Source organism: Pleurodeles waltl, chromosome 8 (genome assembly GCF_031143425.1).
Source record: "Pleurodeles waltl isolate 20211129_DDA chromosome 8, aPleWal1.hap1.20221129, whole genome shotgun sequence".
Classification (NCBI taxonomy): domain Eukaryota; kingdom Metazoa; phylum Chordata; class Amphibia; order Caudata; family Salamandridae; genus Pleurodeles; species Pleurodeles waltl.
In genome coordinates this window covers 1,229,838,310-1,229,858,379 of record NC_090447.1, presented here as the reverse complement: position 1 = coordinate 1,229,858,379, position 20,070 = coordinate 1,229,838,310, and the positions used below count along the sequence as shown (strand labels likewise).

The following is a 20,070-nucleotide window of genomic DNA, read 5'->3' as shown; positions in this document are numbered from 1 at the left end:
TATATATATATATACACAGCGAAGCTAGATAATTATTAGGAAAAAAAATGATGCATCACCATAGGGATCGAATCCAACACCATCCTTGCCAACGTCAAGCTGAGGAACCTTGGACAGGCGCGACAGGAGAAACCTTCCCAGATGGGATTTCGTTTTGGGCAGTGCGACCACCTCCAAAACGAGTTCCTTCTGCTTCAGTGCCAAACTTCCCCACCTTATATACCTTAAACAAACCCAAGCGGAAGGTTCTGGTAACCTCTCCCTCCCTTCGTGTAAGTTATGAAATTCAAGTGCTGGCTGTACTCTGTCTGCTTCGAAAACATGCAAAGGAACAGGCCCTGCCCCGATGCGCATTCCAGAGTCATCGGAGTAGTACTTTTTCGTAACTAAAACATTGAAAACATTCCCAAGCTGAGACTGCCTTATCACGTCTACTGTCGACATCCCCCATGTTATGTTCCTGTACAGTGCAACCCAGTGCTGGTGGGAAGAAGCACAAACACATTCTATGTGGAAAACAAGCTTGGTGTGAAAACATCCTGCGCCATCGATGTGACGACAAGCACCTGAAGCCAAGCTAAGCACAAAACGAAGTTAGTGGTCAAGATGGAGGTTAAACACAGATAGCATTATAAGAAGGGAACACTACTTATTAGAATCACTGGTTATGTGCTTGCAGTTTTATTTTTGAAAACTAGTGTTTCTGTTCTCTTCTTCCTTTCTTTAACATGAATACATTTCTCTGGTGCGTGTACTTTTGTTTGTGTGGTTTTGTGTGATATTTTGGAAGATGTTTTGAAGCTGCAACAGGTATTGAGTTGAGTTTACTGTTGCATTATTACTGTCTTTTTTTATTTTTTATGGTACTGTTGTTTCCATGCACTGGTTAACCTTTTCGCTGTTGGCGTACCCCTCCACCCTCTTGTGCTGAGCCCTCTTATGGCTATTTGGGGGATGGTTCACGCTTAGGCCTCCATAACGTTTTGTGCACGTAAGCTATCCATGCTGAATTTGTCTCCTTTTTTTCCAACATCCAGGGGATTTTAAAGGTGCCCAAGGTTTGCGGATTCCCCTAGAGGGGACCGAGAAAATAGGCAAAATACAGCAACATTTTGAGGTTTTTGAGAAATAAATATGGAAAAAGTGCTCTTGATAAGTTGTTTTTTCCCCCCTACAAATGGCATCCATGAATGGTTTGCTGTACTGAAGTCACCCATCTTTCCAGCATTCAGGAACATGCAAAGCTGAATCAAAAACACAAATTTTGTACCACAGTTTTAGCATTTTCTTAAGAGGTAGCCTATTTTCCCTATTTTTTGTGCTCTCAACCTACTTCCACTTTGTGGTAGAAACTAGTGTAAAACCCATGAGTGATCTAAAGTGTAAACAAAATTCAGAATTCAGCAACAGGTCATATGTGTAGATCCTTTAAGATTTTCCCAAAGAAAATAACTGTTGAAAAAAATATTTAAAAAGAGTAGGAAAAAACAGGCATTTGTGGCAGCATTTTCATGTGTAACTTCTTCTCATGATGGCAGATTGACAAAATAAATAAACCATTATGTCCACTAGACGCTACTGGTTGCGAGTGTGTGTGTATAGGTTTTGTAGGTTCTCCATGAACCCAAGGTGTCCAGAGGAAACAACTGAGCTGCACCGTGCAATGTTTTTTCCTTGAGTACCAAGTATTGGCCAATTCTTTTAGCAAAATAGAGTGAAAAAAGGGCCTCAAGGAAACAAATGTACTAAAGGCTGGGTACTGGTAGGGGTAAGTACACACGTACCACTAGCAATACACCCCCAACACAGGCTTGTGCCCAGTCATGGTCCCAAAAAGTAGTCTCTGGCTCAACCCCTGGTAGCTTGGCACCGAGAAGTCAGGTTTAACTCTGGAGACAAGTATGCAAAGCATTTCAGTACACCAATAAAGTAAATAAGAAACAACACATAACAAAATTCTACACTGATTTATAAAAATAGTAAATACCTCTATCTTTAAAATGACAAAAATCCAATATAGAGAACCAGAGATAGGAATTTTTAAAGATTAAAAGTAGAACTAGCGCTTAGAAGCAAATAGCGCTCAAAGGAAAGGTTGCACTGGACCAGGAAACAGTCAAGGCGTCTAGCCGTCTACAGTATAACACTTCTACACTTACTTCCAGAAGTGTTTCTTGATGCAGGAACGTGATCCACAACCCTAATTCAAGGTTCCAGAATCTGAGTTGCTGCTTGGGATGTTGGGCCTACAACTTCCACAGTGCACCTGGCCAAATCCTTGCAAGTCCACTGGACGCATTTTGGGCTGGGAACTTTTGTGGAAGTTGGTGCAGGGAAGCTCTTTTAATGTTGCTTCAGGGAGTCCACTCCTAAGTCCTTTTTTTAAGCTAGGCACAGTCCTTTTGGCTGTGGTTCCAGTGTGCAACAGGCGCAGTCCTTAAGTGTGCAGGTCTCTGGGTTGCAAACCAGGGTTTCAGCAGGGCAGTCCTTCTTGTGGTTTCAGGCAGCAGATCTGAATTCCAATGCAGATCAGCCACTTATATTCCATCATCTTGGGGGACAGTCAGTGGGCATCCTTGTCCATTGAGCTGCAGGCTGCCATCCAGAAGTATGCAACTTCCTCCAAAGTGCGGCATCTTCTTGTCCCATAAAGCACTGCACTTTAACATTCCAATATGAATGATTTTCCTCCAGAGGAGTAAGATCTGGCTAAACCAACCCTCTGGTCTAGCTCATTTCTATTAAATTCCCCTCTGGACACCTGCACATGCCTTTCCTAAGCCCACCATATTTCTGTGGGGGATAGGTGTGAGAGGACAGGCCTGACTGCATTCTTTCTGATTGGTATCCTTTTGAAGCCTTGGCTTGATTCACCCTGCCCCCTTCCTGGCCTGGCTTCACCATCTGCCTACCTCCCCCATCAGATAACTTCTGCTAAGTGCAGGCCACTTATCACCTCATCAAAGCAGCCTGGCTAATCCTTTTAGGCCTGACCAATCAGGAGAGACCACTAGCAGGTTGGAATTTGGCTGACAGTAAATAAAGTCTCATAACGTCTTTTCTGTATAAGTTGTGATACATTCAACAATAGCAGATTGTTGAATTTATCATTACCATTCATTTGAGTCCTTTCATGGTATTTTTTTATAGTTTCCAAGCAATATTTAGGCTTATGAAAAATATTTCCATTATAGCCCATGGAACCAACTTTTACAATGAGGGAAAATGAAATGTGCAGTGTTTCCCTCACCACGGCATATAAAGCATATTTTATAATGTCCCTGTTTATAGGTACATGGCACCCTACCCCTGGGGCATCTAGGGGAGACCTTGGGGGTGACTTACATGTAACAATAAGGTATACTGTTATTTTGGAAGTACCTTTAATTCCAAAGTCGAATTTGCATACATTTAAAGATCGCCTGCAATGCAGTGCTGCCTTCTAAAAATTACAACAGTCACACAGCAATGCACACTCCAGTGCAGGAAATCTACTGGGCCTCCAAACTTCCCTGTCCTATTATTTACTATGGACTTATAGGTTGTTTGAATCCCCCTTGCCCTATTTTGCAGGGTCTGTCATTGCCAATTGGAATTATAACAATGTGCCATTTGACCATATACCTTTTATTCAGAGAACTGGCCCTGAGCCAGTTAAGCAGAGCCCAGGGCACAGTCGGGGTCAGTTACAAACAGTATTAGTCAGAAACATTGGGGTGAACGTGCTAAAAGGGTGACTTTCACACACTGTGCATTTCTGAAATGGGACAATATATAGAGTTTAGGATTGGTGGTAATCTCTAGACCTCTGAATTTGTGGGTACCCATACTAGCGTATGAATTGGAGGGTATTTTTCAAAACGTCATCTTTCTTATACACTGGCTTATATTTGAGAGGAATAAATGCAGCAAAATCCAGTTTGTAATACCAAGTGTCCTACTATTCTATGCTCCTACCAGTCTCCCGATTAAAAATGGTACCTCACTTGTGGGTTGCTCTAGACTTTGGACCCTAGCTTAGGTGGCACCTAAGGAAACCTAGACACATTTTCCTCACATTTCTGTGATGGAAAGTGGTGGAATCTGTGGGGAGCCAAAGACTTCCTTCCACCCCACATTCCCCCGATAAAAACAGTACCCCAATTGTGAGGTTAGATCTAGTGCCCATGACCGGAAACGGCCCAAAATGCAACATAGACATAGCACATTTTTCCACCTAAAACTGACCCTTTTTTCCAAGGTGGGTAGCTCTAGATTTTGAAACCTAGCTTAGCCAGCACTTAGGGTAACCTAGCGAACATGTACAGTGTTGAAAACTAGACACCTACGGGTATCCAGGGTGGCCTGACTTGCATGCCTCTCACCACGATTTTTTACCCACAGTCATCTGCAAACCTCAAACATGGACTTAAACACATTTTCCTCACATTTCTGTGATGGAAAGGTCTGGACTCTGTGGGGAGCCACAAACTTCCTCCCACCCAGCATTCCCCCAAGTTTCCCAATAAAAATGGTACCTCACTTGTGTTATGAGACCTAGTGCCCGCGACAGGAAACGGTCCAAAACGCACCGTGACCGCAGCACATTTTTCCACCTAAAAACGGACCCTCTTTTTCCGATGTGGGTAGTTCTAGATTTTGGACCCCAGCGCAGCCGGCACCCAGTGAAACCTAGCCAACCTGTACATTTTTTTAAAAACAGACACCTAAGGGAATCCAGGATCGTGTCACTTGTGTGGATCTTATTAGGTTTCTTTTTTATCAACAATGACCTGCAAACCTCAAACTTGGCATGAAATGACACATTTTCCTTATATTTCTGTGATGAAAACTTCCTGCCACCCAGCATTGCCTCATCTGTGCAGATAAATTTGCAGCTCCACTTGTGTGGCTGGTCCTAGTGCTGCAACAGGAACAGACCAAACCAAAGACAATGGGAGCCCTTGCACGGAGACTTCTGTTGACTTCGGTTGGATCCGTTGCTCTTACAGGCACTAGTGGGGTAATGCTGGGTGATAGGAATTTTGTGGATTCTTGCAGGCTCTGGAAGTTTCCTTAAGAAAAATGTAGGGAAAATGCATGACCAGGCTAAGTTGGAGGTTTGCATGGCATTATGAGTAAGAAAATGGTGTTGAGTGTATGTGAAGCATACCACCGTGGACTTCCCCACTTTCAGAAGTGTCTGGGTGTGGTAGGTCTTTACAGGTGACAGCCTACCCAAGCCCAAAAAGTACAGCCGTTCACCATTGTAAGTGGGACAAAATTGGGAGTTAGCCAGGCTCTCCTGGCTGAGATGCAAAATCAACATCCAAAAGAGTCAGATGTCCTCTTGCTTGCCATCGGGATGAGATGCTTTAGTCCTCAGGGGTAGCAGAAAGACTGTTTTTCCCCCTTCAGTTGGGGTGGGGGCATAACCTTGCCCATGGGGGTAGGCAGTCCCCCACCCTTTTTTTTGTTGTTAATTCCCTGGCATCTGGTGGGGTGTCTGCCCCCCGGGGGGGGGGGGGGGGGTGAGCAGATTGAGGGTAATTAGCCACATCAGCCCCTTAGGGGGGAAGAAAGACTTTGTCCCAATTTATTTGAGGTGTGGGCATAGCCATGTTGATGGTGGGCAGCCAAAAACAAAAAAATACATCTTCCCTGTTGGTGTGATATTTCTGGCCCCACTGGGGGCAGATCGGGGGGGCAGGAGGGGGTAATAATCCCCATCTGCCCCCGTTTGGGGAGGGGCAGAGAGACTGTGCCCATTTTTGGGTGGTGATTTGAGGGCATTCCCATGCCCATTCAGGGCAGGCCCCACCCCTACACTACCAAATAAATAGTCCTTGGTGTCTAGTGGGCTTTCTGCCCCCCTCGCTCCCCCCTGGGGGCAGATCGGGGGTAATAACCCCCATCTGCTGCCCCCGGGGGCAGAAAGACTGTGCCCATTTTTTCGGAAGGGGTAGGGATTTTGCCATGCCCATTGTGGGTGGCACCCAACCCTACACTAGCAAAAAGAAAAATGTCACTGGTGTCTAGTGGGCATTCTGCCCTCGAGGAGGGGCAGAAATGCTGTGCTGAATATTTTGTTTGGGAAGGGGTGGGGACATTGAAATGCACATTCTGGACAGCCCCACTCCTAGATGCACAAAAAAAAAAAAAATCCCTGGTGCCTTCTTGGCTTTCTGACCATCGCCCCCAGCTCCCCATTGCCCCCGTCAAGCCCCCCTGGGTGGGGGGAGGGGGGACAGAAAGACTGATCATGGCCAAGAAAACAAAAAGGAGGAGCAAAATCCCTTGCCCAGGGGGCTGCTCACCCTCCCAGGTGTTTAGTGGGTGGATCCCTGATTGGGATCACCCTCCTTCAGCAATCTCCAAGCATGGATCCACTAGGGATGGGTACCATTGGAAAGCGGAGACTCTCCCCTCTTCAGTGATACCTCTCCCGTCTGCCTTGGTGCTCGGGGGAACCTTAGCACCGAGGCAGTGAAACTGAAATGAGCTGATCTGCTCATTTCTCTTTCAGTGAAATGACCTCAGCGCGCCATGTGGGCTGATCGTCATTTCACTGAAAATCAAAAACGACCTCGGAAGCAGGAGAAGCTTTTCCCCAGCTCCCGAGGCTGTTTTTGGCAGAAGGAAAACCCTTTGGTACCTGCACCAGAGGGATTTCCTGTGCCAGATACAGCTGGGAGCCATCCTATGCACATGAGCACCGTGGCGTCAACCGACAAGTTTATAGAAGCTCAGTGATAGTCTGAAGCCTGGATTCCTTCACGTGACATTGAAAGGGCAAGCATTCCACTGTTTAAGGAGTTGGGTTACATTGCTTAAGAAAGACACAGATCATTTGGGCATTAACCCGTCAATACCCTTCCATGATTGTAGGTGAATAAAAATGGCTTTCTTCAGCTGCATGCAAAATGGCAGGTTTATGGCTTTTATAGTGTAAGTAAAGACATTTTGAGTAGACCACTGGCTCCATGCACTAATATTTTGTAGGGGTTTGCATCAACATTAAAGGAACTTGAAATATTATGGCAGCAAAGGATTGTTGTGCTGCCACTGTTTTTTGTTTGTTTTCTGTTTTTTAGCCATACCCTGTCCACTCTGAATGACAGTTGGTTGCTAACCTTTACTAGGAGTGGACAAGCTTTGCTACACCTTTCAACACCTTTCCCTCCACCCCCCCACCCTGCAGATCTTATGCCACCCTTTGCCCACTTTCTGTTACACTTGTCTTCGTACCCTGTGCTATACACCTCCCTTCAGCATTTGCGCAATTTAGGCCTTCTACTGCACACCATTTTTCAAGCTCTTTTTCGATTACCTATGTTTAGAGGCTCATTCTCTTCCTCCTTCCACCCATGACAACGCTCACATCTTACTTGAGCACTGGAAGTATTAAATAGTAGTACAAGGCTAAAACACTCCTGACTGAAGACTCACCCCCTCACCCCACAAGGTCTTCAGCTCCTTTCAGCCCATAACCAGTGGGAATCCAAGGAGGCTGCCTGGCTGCCTTCTCCAACACAATATGGAACTGGGCCTTGTAGGTAAGGAGCAAGGGCCCTAGAACTAGTGCTATTGTCAAGTTGTGTAGAACCCTATGTTGCTGCAAAAAACAAAATAAAGGTAGGTTTGATCGATTGCACGTTACAGGCAACTTATTTCTCTTAAAATCAAGAGTTCATTTCATTAAGAACAAAAAAAGACGATGGAAGCATGGATTGGCATTAGCATTTTGCTCTTTGTTGGTTGTGCTTTGACTTGTACTAGTCCAGCCCTGCACTCCCTTAATTTGGAAGCTGCATTTCCTGCAATCCACTTCTAATTAAGGCTTTTCAAGACTGATAATTCAGTGGCTGGGAGTAATGCTTCACTAATGGAGGATGATGGAATCAAATTATGCATAAAATCAAGGCTCTTATCCTGAAATTTGAGCTTAATCGCAATTTGAGTGTTCTTTTTCAAATGAAACCAGCCTAGCAAGTCTCGGAAGAAAATTTTCCTATCATGGTTTTATTCTTTTTAAAATGATCTTTGATATATTTCTGGAAAGTAGTGTCTCCTGTGTGCCATCCAGAGTAGAGAACAAATGTTTTTTTATTTATTTATTTTTTACCTAATCCTGCACCTGTAGCAATTACCAACATTATGCATTTCTGAATGCTCCTTTGTCTGTTGTCTTGTTGGTTTTCATATTTGTTGTGACTTATTTCACTGGATGGGTACTCTAAAGAAAATGTATTTGGTGCGCTCTTCCTTGAGTATTAGCAGTGACCTGCTATTCACTTCTAATGCACACCTATTGCAGTTTGTATTAAAGGTGAGACTAGGTTTAGCCCTGAAAAGAAATCAAACAAGTGGGAGGGTCAAATTGCATTGCAGAATTACCTAAACAATGTCTCTCTTGCACTTCTTTACTCACTTGTGCATTACTTTATGAATTTCAAGTATATATCTTAGTTATATTTTATGTACAATGGGAATTCCTCCTTTTTGCTGCTGCTGCTGTAGCAGTTTCAGTAGACAAGTTCTTAAGGGACTTTTCATAATAAATGTTGCTTGTATCTGATGCGTCTGATTCTATTTTTAAGTGTGGAAATCTGTTATTTCATAATTTTATATGAAATCAGTATTGAATGTTTTTTCATCTCGTTGTAGTCATCAAACTACCTTCGAATTGAAATATGATTTGGCAAAAGAAAAAAAAAAACAAGCTGAAATCTACAAAAAATGGAGCAAAAGTCAGGAGCGCAATTTAAAAAGAGATATTCACTGAGACCGAATAGTACGATAGATCCTTCCTTACAAGAGCCCTGATGTCCCACACTTCCACAGCCCTAAGAAGTCCATCTGAAGAAAACATTTAAAAGAAGACCTTGGTCATCAGTTGAACTTTTATGCTGTAGTGTTAGAAGTAAAATCTGTTCACTGAATAATGCTCAGAAGTCTCCATCACATATTCCATTATGACTGGTTAATTCCTTTTATTATACATGATTAGTCCTACCCACTGAGGTCAATTTGCAGGTCCCCATATATTCGGAGGAATAGCCTATTTTTATTTTTGGGATCAAGGTAATTTGTGTACATACTGCTTTGTCGTACTCGGGGATGAAAATACTAAACTTCACTAATCCTAGTTTTTATCAGTTAAGTTTAGGGAAAATGGACCGGCTGGTCACTTGTTTTCTGTGGCATTGCAACTGCACAGTAAGAATTGATACTTGCGACCATGCCCACATTTTTAGATACAAATTGAAAGAGAGAATGTATCATAGAAACAAAATGAAAAATTAGAAAATTACAGAAGGGTCATGTTAAGCTCTATTGTTATTATAATGATGTTGTTGCATTGTAATGAGTGGGTCGAGGGACGTAGAGGTTTTGCAGTGCTGTAACATCAAAAATACTTTCAGATGTACAAGCATTTGAGGAGTGCAGCACCATCATCTGGTTTGAGTAATGGGTGGCAACACATTGAAAAAGTCTTTATACTAATCACATTCAAGCAACCAGTGCAGAAAGCTTAATAAATATTTGTGCATCTTCTGAGAGGGGGCAAGACCGAGTCCCTCCACCTTATTTATCCTATATTTAACAAAGGCGAATCCAAAGAGTCCACTGTGTGCCACTGTTATAAAAACAAATGCAAAATTAACTGAAAGTGTGTATTTATTTCTGGGGTTCAGTTGCATTTATCTGGTGTCTTTGTAGCTTGCAAGTTCTTATTTAAAACAAATACTATGTTTGTTTATGCAAAAACAAGCAACAGTTGTCCCTGTATGAATAGCTGTGGTGGTGACTTTAAAAATACTTGGTGTTACTCAGACAATTTGAGTTTGTTATGCAGACCACCCAACAGATACTTGGAATGCAGTCTATTTTGCATGCCAGAAATGCATGGTGGCTAGTAGAATAACAGTCCATGTATGATGTTTGAGTAGCTGGTGTTCCTCTGTGGAGAATGAAATGCATTACTTCACATGTTTTATGACATTTTCTTCACACAATTTATGATGATCATATGATTCTACTTCAGTTGACTGTACAATACAGTATATCAAATATCTACGTGTCAGGCCAGACGTATGAAAACAAATTAACATAAATGCACGTGATTACTATGTGATAATTGTCACTGGGCACCTACAATAAGATGTCTTTGAGAAATAAATCTATTATACGAGAACAACATACGATATAGGTTTTTGTCCTTAAAATGTTTTTATTCCAAAGCCTAATTTACACCAATTTTATCTTTTAGAACTGTGGAACCTTTGGAATATTACAGAAAATTTCTGGTGAGTTCTTTAAATCTCTACCCGAATTATGATGGATGTTTGTCAGAGACTCCCTTTTTCAATGCCCTGCTATCTGTCTCCAAACCATTAACACCATTAAGACTGTGACTTTGTTAAAGCCTTAATATTTACTTTATCAGCGCTACTTTAATAGACAGTAATTTTTTAATGCCTTTCAAGCAGTTAGACTAGCACTGTCCATACACCTATATAACTAAAATTTACATTTGTGAGCATTTTGTTTGCATTTAGAAAGAAAACTGTCGACCAGATGGACGAGAGCTTGGTGGATTTAGAACTACAACTGTCAACATAGGTAAGCACTGGAGTGGTTGGCTGAGCCTCTTTATAACATGGAAACATCACCTCTTTTCTGACATTTTATAAAATTTTAAGTTGTGCACTTGGTCAATATTTTTGAAGACACAATTTTGGATGAAATAATACATCTGTTAAGGTAGTGTTCTAATGTTTTATTATCTTAGTTTTATGTTGCCATGTTCTAGTTTTTTACAGTTCATACTGTTTGTGTTTTTTTTTTTTTTTTTTTTTTTTTGGCCCTCCACAAGAATGGTAATCCCTTTTTGTAGTGGCCTTTGTCTGTCTTCACCCTTCCTGTCATGCATCCCCTGAGACAACAGTTGTTTGGTGACGTCTTCTGTTCTTGATCAGTGTTGACATGGGCACAAAAGCTCCTGGTGCTTGCAGTGCTTTAGTGACCTGTGCTGGAGTTGAGCATAAGGTTGTGCCCTACTGCATGCCATGCTTCTTTTCGGCACTTTCCAGAATAGTTACAAAATCATGCGTGTAATTTCCTCAAGTATTTTCAGGTAAACCTGCAGTTGTTGCAGTATGTACAATTAAAATCAATTAACCATCATAAGACATTTTTCTAGTGGAGACTTTTTTTCAAATCTATTTATATACCCAGTTGTGGATAGGTCATCTAATACTGCAGAGTCTGAAACTGGGTTCCAGAAAGAGTTTTATTCATAGAAGAGTTTGGCAATTCAGTTAGTCGGTTAATAAACCCACAGTATTCATTGAACTTAGTAGTACTTTTAAACCATTTTTAGAGATGACATGATGGACATTCTTTTAGGTGGCATGGGGTTTGTGCCACTGTGAACAATTAGATAGCTTTCTTTGTACATTAGCACAGATGTCCATGTTTTCTGTCACCGTATTACCACTTGTTTTCCCAGAAAGAAATACTATTTTGGATTGTCCGTCTTCCTTGCCAAGTATTCTGTGTTCCAAGGTGAATGGTTTAATCATCAATGGAATTATAATTCTGCTTCATTTTGCATAGTGCAAAGGAAATGGAAAGCGTCTTTCTTTCTCATTAGAATGGCACTGGGTAGACAGGTAAAAGCTGGCATTAAAAACTAAAATCCTAGCAGGTTGTTTGTTTTAAACCTGTCCATTAACCAGGGACGTTTATAAGTGGTTTATTGCACCTATGATAAAATCAGAGGTGTGGGACCAAAGGTCATAATATTTGTACTACATTACATTTTTGATCTGGCATTTTATTTAAGTTTGTATTCCACAACATTAGTTTTGTTACTACAGTGTCTGAACAATTGAGTTTCTCAAAGCTGCTTCATAACAACCACTAAAGCAGAATTTATCATTTGAAGCCTATTATATTGCTTGTAGCAGACATGCCATATAACCACATATGTAACTGCTGGCTTCTTCTTTAAATTGCCTTTTACTGATTGTTGCAGTTTTGTCATTTTGTGATTTGTGTCCAGGTTCTATTACAACTGCAGATGGGTCTGCCTTGGTGAAAATTGGAAATACCACTGTGATCTGTGGCATCAAAGCAGTAAGTTAATGTTTGTGTCCCACTAATGTATTGCTTCTCTTTATTATAGCATAATGGTGACCTGGCTTGTCACTCATTCTTGCTGGTTTCTACATGCATATATGTTAATTTAGGTGGGTTTTCGAAGCCCTGCTTAGTGCTCTCATGAAATCAGAATATATTATGAAGTTGATCTTTGTATGTCTGAGACGAATAGTACAAAGAAGCAGCTTTTTTGGTAAAAAGATTGCAACCACAATGTGAGATGGTATGACAGGAGTTCCAATATCAAAAAATGAGCGGTCTCTTCTTAGAGAGGGCTTATTCTTATGAGAATTCTTCTTATTGTTGATTCCCTGTTTTTCTTTGTAGCAGGGGTGGGACTACTTTCGTTTTTTGCCCACTCGCAAGCACCCTACATGTTGACCTACTACCCAAAGGGCCATTCGGCCAATAGACTTGCTCCACTTCTCCTCAGATAGCAACCAGATCAAGACTGGAGCAAAGACCATACTTTTACAGTTTGGTGGCTCCTCTGTGCTGTCTGGCCAAGGACAAATGATGCAAGGAAAGTGGACACTGGTCCTTGACCCCTTGATCTGCCCAGGGATCTCCTTGGAAGGATAGTACACACAGGGACTTTTGGATGGAAAAAATACAGATGTCTTGGGTGTAGGAAGTTGGCTCTGTATGCACTATTTCAAAGTAAGGAATAGTATGCACAGAGTCCAAGGGTTCCCCTTAGAGGTAAGATAGTGGCAAAAAGAGATAATACTAATGCTCTATTTTGTGGTAGTGTGGTCGAGCAGTAGGCTTATCAAAGGAGTAGTGTTAAGCATTTGTTGTACACACACAGGCAATAAATGAGGAACACACACTCAGAGACAATTCCAGGCCAATAGGTTTTTGTATAGAAAAATATATTTTCTTAATTTATTTTAAGAACCACAGGTTCAAGATTTACATGTAATACTTCAAATGAAAGGTATTGCAGGTAGGTACTTTAGGAACTTTAAAGTAGCAAAATAGCATATACAGTTTTCACATAAATGACATATAGCTATTTTAAAACTAGACACAGTGCAATTTTCACAGATCCTGGGGGAAGTAAGAGTTTGTTAGTTTTTGCAGGTAAGTAAACCACCTACGGGGTTCAAGTTTGGGTCCAAGGTAGCCCACCGTTGGGGGTTCAGAGCCACCCCAAAGTTACCACACCAGCAGCTCAGGGCCGGTCAGGTGCAGAGGTCAAAGTGGTGCCCAATACGCATAGGCTTCAATGGAGAAGGGGGTGCCCCGGTTCCAGTCTGCCAGCAGGTAAGTACCCGCGTATTCGGAGGGCAGACCAGGGGTGTTTTGTAGGGCACCGGGGGGGGACACAAGTCCACACAGAAAGTACACCCTCAGCAGCGCGGGGGCGGCCGGGTGCAGTGTGCAAACACGCATCGGGTTTGTAATTGAAATCAATGGGAGACCAAGGGGTCTCTTCAGCGATGCAGGTAGGCAAGGGGGGGGCTCCTCAGGGTAGCCACCACCTGGGCAAGGGAGAGGGCCTCCGGGGGGTCACTCCTGCACTGGAGTTCCGATCTTTCAGGTCCTGGGGGCTGCGGGTGCAGAGTCTTTACCAGGCGTCGGGATCTGGGAAGCAGGCAGTTGCGGTCAGGTGGAGCCTCGGGATTCCCTCTGCAGGTGTCGCTGTGGCGGCTCAGGGGGGGGGGCAACTCTGGTTACTCACGGTCTCGCAGTCGCCGGGGAGTCCTCCCTGAAGTGGTTGTTCTCCACAAGTCGAGCCGGGGGCGTCGGGTGCAGAGTAGCAAGTCTCACGCTTCTGGCGGGAAACGCAGGTTGTTTCAAAGTTGCTGCTTTGTTTCAAAGTTGCAGTCTTTGGTGAACAGGGCCGCTGTCCTCGGGAGTTCTTGGTCCTTCTAGAGCAGGGCAGTCCTCTGAGGATTCAGAGGTCGCTGGTCCCTGGGGAAAGTGTCGCTGGAGCAGTGTCTTTAGAAGGGGGGAGACAGGCCGGTAGAGCTGGGGCCAAAGCAGTTGGTGTCTCCGTCTTCTCTGCAGGGTTTTTCAGCTTAGCAGTCCTCTTCTTCTTAGGTTGCAGGATTCTATCTTGCTTGGTTCTGGGAGCCCCTAAATACTCGATTTAGGGGTGTGTTTAGGTCTGGGGGGTTAGTAGCCAAACTTCCCAGTATTCAGTGTAGCCATTATGGAGCTGTGGAGTTCGTTTTTGACAGACTCCCAGAACATATACTCTTATGGCTACCCTGCACTTACAATGTCCAAGGTTTTGCTTAGACACTGTAGGGGCATAGTGCTCATGCACCTATGCCCTCACCTGTGGTATAGTGCACCCTGCCTTAGGGCTGTGAGGCCTGCTAGAGGGGTGACTTACCTATGCCACAGGCAGTGTGAGGTTGGCATGGCACCCTGAGGGGAGTGCCATGTCGACTTAGTCATTTTCTCCCCACCAGCACACACAAGCTGGCAAGCAGTCTGTGCTGAGTGAGGGGTCCCTAGGGTGGCATAAGACATGCTGCAGCCCTTAGAGACCTTCCCTGGCATCAGGGCCCTTGGTACCAGGGGTACCAGTTACAAGGGACTTACCTGGGTGCCAGGGTTGTGCCAATTGTGGAGACAACGGTACATTTTAGGTAAAAGAACACTGGTGCTGGGGCCTGGTTAGCAGGGTCCCAGCACACTTTTCTCAGTCAAGTCAGCATCAGTATCAGGCAAAAAGTGGGGGGTAACTGAAACCGGGAGCCATTTCTTTACATTGGGCATGAGATAGTTATTTATGTAGTAATGATAACACATATAGTGATGCTTTTACAGCTTCTTCAGTGCCTCCTAGCACTCATTGTTGAATTATTTTCCAGATCCAATCTCGACTCATGAGGCTATGTCAAACATGAGAAAAATATGTGAAGAAGTATCCATTAGAAATAGAGTGGGAGAAAGTCGGTGAAATTAGTATATGCAATTCTCCATTGTGAACTGTTTTCATTGAGGTTTTAGCTCTTCAAAAAAATAAGACTATTCAAAGAATGACTCACAGAGAGTATATGATGGTTTATGATACATTAGCACCTTCACAGAACATTTAGCAGTTGTGTTCTTCTGTGAAGTTATGATTTTAAGTCATGCCCCTAAGGATTTCATTAAAAAACAAAAGTATGTAAATATAAATGGCACCCATTATCTTTGTCCCTGTGGCTGTCCTTCAGTACAGCAGATTGATCCTCATTAGCCCCATAAACTCTTTCTCTCCAGTACAACCACAGACCCCCTCCGCAGTAGCTAACCCATTGCTCTGCTTTGCTCGGCTAGTAACAGCACCTAGTGCATATGCTTCTGTCTTTATTTTTGGAATGAGGCAAGAACTCAATAGGCAATTGAGCATTCAAGATGACCCCACATGAATCTAGCTATTATTTTACATATGCTGGTTCACTGCTCTAGGACCATAAAGTGTAGGGCAAACCATGTATCCCTAAATTCCAGCCCCTGGGAACCTAGGACAGTTTATCGATGGTGATAAATTCAGTTTGCTCTAATATGTGTATGCTGATATGTCTTAAAATGTGTAAAGTTATGCTTGATGTTGAGGAAACCATTTGTACTAGCTCTCAGCAGCTGTCCCATTTCAAATCTGACTGCTTCCATCATGGGTTTCAGTGTTTACGTCTTCTACTGAGCATTACTTAGTGACTCAACCATACCATGTGTTAAAGCTCCAAAAACCCAGTAGTAGCGTATAATTAAGGCATCTGGTTTTCCATGTTTACAGATTCTTTTTTTACAGGAAGCAAAATACTTCCTTTCTGTATTTATTTTTTAAAGTGGAAAAGTACAGATGCATACATGTGCAATGGTTTTAACTAACTGCACTTCAGAACAAAAATGTGAATTTGGAAAAAAAATACAGAAAATTGTGCTTCTTATGAGTGACCCTCCTTGTTGTCCTTCATGAATTCCAGACCAACTACTAACAGACACCAAGGAGATTTAAAAACAGGATGAGATTCCCCTAAATACGAGGATATGTTATGTATTTGTATATAATGCTCATACTTATTTTCCTGTTGAAGTAGTGTTTTGTTATATTTGTCTGCTTCATTTGCTACAACCAACCAGCTTTGACGTATTAGTGCATTTTAATCAGTTATATAAATGTGCGAATATACCATTTTACGATTCCATTTATTCTCAAAACATAAAATAAATATCAATAAATACCATTAAAATGACCAAAAGATGGATAATTATAGACAGAAATGTTAAAAAAAAAAAATAAAAAAAAAAAGGCCATAAAGCCAGAAGCCCAGTGTATATTGTATTGAACAGATGATCAACTTCTGAGACAGGTGGATGATGGGAGATCTAATACAGGGTTGGGTTTCTTCCCATACTATACACATTTCCTTCATATAGCAACAAAGGGGCCCTATGCAGAGTCCTGTGGTAACTGAAAATCCTCCGATTGCTAAAGAAAGTTCGATTTATGGACTAGAATCCACTGCCTGAGTTTTTTCCTTTGCAATAATAATCCTACTGTGGAGGATTCAACTCCATATTTAGAGTTTGCTCCAGAAATTCGAGGATGTTCATTTACTGCTGATCTCCATAAAAAGTCAACTGGGGCTGTAGAAGGGAGTCTACAAAATACATGTCATCTTAATGATTGCCACCCTTCTCATTACTTGAAGGGATCTATCCCATCTCTGTACGTTGACCGTTATCCTCCAGCTCACTCACTGAACATTGTGGTCATGGAATGGCTACTCAAATTGTGTGATGATTATACCAAAATAGTCACTTTATCCACACCCCCAATTCCACTGCCACCAATTTCCAAGGAGGCAAAGTCTTCCATTAGTGTAAGTACCTACGACTTAATCAAATCTATTCTGAATCCAGCCATACGAAGAAATTCTACTCCTGTTTCAAGGCTCTCAAAGATTGAAGTGTAGGGCTCTATCACCATAAAAGGTCTTCATCTTCTCACATCAGTATACTGGTGTAGGGCCAGATTGCTGTATCATATTTTGTCTATATGGTGGTGCAAGTGGATAAGCCTCCCAGGCTACACAAAGTTGGAAAAAAGGGGCAGCTGTGTCTTGCTCATATTACTTTTATGTAAATATAAAACATGACTGTTTTAATTAACTTATACTGGTAAAAGGTTGCTTTTAATTATTAAATTGTGTAAACTAAAGGTGCCCAGCTGTGGATTTTCTGTTTACTTCCCACTCAAGAAGGATATTCACTTAGTGAATGAAAAAACCCAAAGCTGGCAGAGCTGACATCGCTCTCAGTGGTACAGCGACCATTGTTCATGGAGTTAAATCTGAAAATCTCTTGGAGTGCCTTGCACATGTTTGCAAGCTATAGTGCCCAACTTGAGTTTGCTCCAGCCCCCCATTTGGTGCTAGTCTGAAGTATGAGAATACAATGCTCAAATTCTTAGAAATGTATCAGCATCTAGAGAGCTTTGATTGGTCGGTTTTAGGCATTTCTCTCCACAATCTCCAGGAACCTGCTGTAAGGAAATGCCTCCTTGGCATGGTTGCCCCCTGACTTTTTGCCTTTGCTGATGCTATGTTTACAATTGAAAGTGTGCTGAGGCCTGCTAACCAGGCCCCAGCACCAGTGTTCTTTCCCTAACCTGTACTTTTGTATCCACAATTGGCAGACCCTGGCATCCAGATAAGTCCCTTGTAACTGGTACTTCTAGTACCAAGGGCCCTGATGCCAAGGAAGGTCTCTAAGGGCTGCAGCATGTCTTATGCCACCCTGGAGACCTCTCACTCAGCACAGACACACTGCTTACCAGCTTGTGTGTGCTAGTGAGGACAAAACGAGTAAGTCGACATGGCACTCCCCTCAGGGTGCCATGCCAGCCTCTCACTGCCTATGCAGTATAGGTAAGACACCCCTCTAGCAGGCCTTACAGCCCTAAGGCAGGGTGCACTATACCATAGGTGAGGGTACCAGTGCATGAGCATGGTACCCCTACAGTGTCTAAACAAAACCTTAGACATTGTAAGTGCAGGGTAGCCATAAGAGTATATGGCCTGGGAGTCTATCAAACACGAACTCCACAGCACCATAATGGCTACACTGAAAACTGGGAAGTTTGGTATCAAACTTCTCAGCACAATAAATGCACACTGATGCCAGTGTACATTTTATTGTAAAATACACCACAGAGGGCACCTTAGAGGTGCCCCCTGAAACTTAACCGACTATCTGTGTAGGCTGACTAGTTTTAGCAGCCTGCCACAAACCGAGACATGTTGCTGGCCCCATGGGGAGAGTGCCTTTGTCACTCTGAGGCCAGTAACAAAGCCTGCACTGGGTGGAGATGCTAACACCTCTCCCAGGCAGGAATTGTCACACCTGGCGGTGAGCCTCAAAGGCTCACCTCCTTTGTGCCAACCCAGCAGGACACTCCAGCTAGTGGAGTTGCCCGCCCCCTCCGGCCAGGCCCCACTTTTGGCGGCAAGGCCGGAGAAAATAATGAGAAAAACAAGGAGGAGTCACTGGCCAGTCAGGACAGCCCCTAAGGTGTCCTGAGCTGAGGTGACTCTAACTTTTAGAAATCCTCCATCTTGCAGATGGAGGATTCCCCCAATAGGGTTAGGATTGTGACCCCCTCCCCTTGGGAGGAGGCACAAAGAGGGTGTACCCACCCTCAGGGCTAGTAGCCATTGGCTACTAACCCCCCAGACCTAAACACGCCCTTAAATTTAGTATTTAAGGGCTACCCTGAACCCTAGAAAATTAGATTCCTGCAACTACAAGAAGAAGGACTGCCCAGCTGAAAACCCCTGCAGCGGAAGACCAGAAGACGACAACTGCCTTGGCTCCAGAAACTCACCGGCCTGTCTCCTGCCTTCCAAAGATCCTGCTCCAGCGACGCCTTCCAAAGGGACCAGCGACCTCGACATCCTCTGAGGACTGCCCCTGCTTCGAAAAGACAAGAAACTCCCGAGGACAGCGGACCTGCTCCAAGAAAAGCTGCAACTTTGTTTCCAGCAGCTTTAAAGAACCCTGCAAGCTCCCCGCAAGAAGCGTGAGACTTGCAACACTGCACCCGGCGACCCCGACTCGGCTGGTGGCGATCCAACACCTCAGGAGGGACCCCAGGACTACTCTGATACTGTGAGTACCAAAACCTGTCCCCCCTGAGCCCCCACAGCGCCGCCTGCAGAGGGAATCCCGAGGCTTCCCCTGACCGCGACTCTTTGAACCTAAAGTCCCGACGCCTGGGAGAGACCCTGCACCCGCAGCCCCCAGGACCCGAAGGACCGGACTTTCACTGGAGGAGTGACCCCCAGGAGTCCCTCTCCCTCGCCCAAGTGGAGGTTTCCCCGAGGAATCCCCCCCTTGCCTGCCTGCAGCGCTGAAGAGATCCCGAGATCTCTCATAGACTAACATTGCAAACCCGACGCCTGTTCCCACACTGCACCCGGCCGCCCCCGCGCTGCTGAGGGTGAAATTTCTGTGTGGACTTGTGTCCCCCCCGGTGCCCTACAAAACCCCCCTGGTCTGCCCTCCGAAGACGCGGGTACTTACCTGCAAGCAGACCGGAACCGGGGCACCCCCTTCTCTCCATTCTAGCCTATGCGTTTTGGGCGCCACTTTGAACTCTGCACCTGACCGGCCCTGAGCTGCTGGTGTGGTGACTTTGGGGTTGCTCTGAACCCCCAACGGTGGGCTACCTTGGACCAAGAACTAAGCCCTGTAAGTGTCTTACTTACCTGGTTAACCTAACAAATACTTACCTCCCCTAGGAACTGTGAAAATTGCACTAAGTGTCCACTTTTAAAACAGCTATTTGTGAATAACTTGAAAAGTATACATGCAATTTTGATGATTTGAAGTTCCTAAAGTACTTACCTGCAATACCTTTCGAATGAGATATTACATGTAGAATTTGAACCTGTGGTTCTTAAAATAAACTAA

At 43.7% G+C, this 20,070-nt stretch overlaps 1 protein-coding gene across 1 annotated transcript in view; it reads left to right on the top strand.

The window, feature by feature from the left end:
• Positions 1 to 20,070, top strand: part of EXOSC8 (exosome component 8) — a 293,056-nt gene that overhangs the window by 53,742 nt on the left and 219,244 nt on the right. Inside the window, exons 2-4 of the mRNA XM_069205514.1 lie at positions 10,253 to 10,289; positions 10,542 to 10,605; positions 12,050 to 12,123. Coding sequence (XP_069061615.1) covers positions 10,253 to 10,289; positions 10,542 to 10,605; positions 12,050 to 12,123 — 175 coding nt within the window. The remainder of the gene's footprint in view (positions 1 to 10,252; positions 10,290 to 10,541; positions 10,606 to 12,049; positions 12,124 to 20,070) is intronic.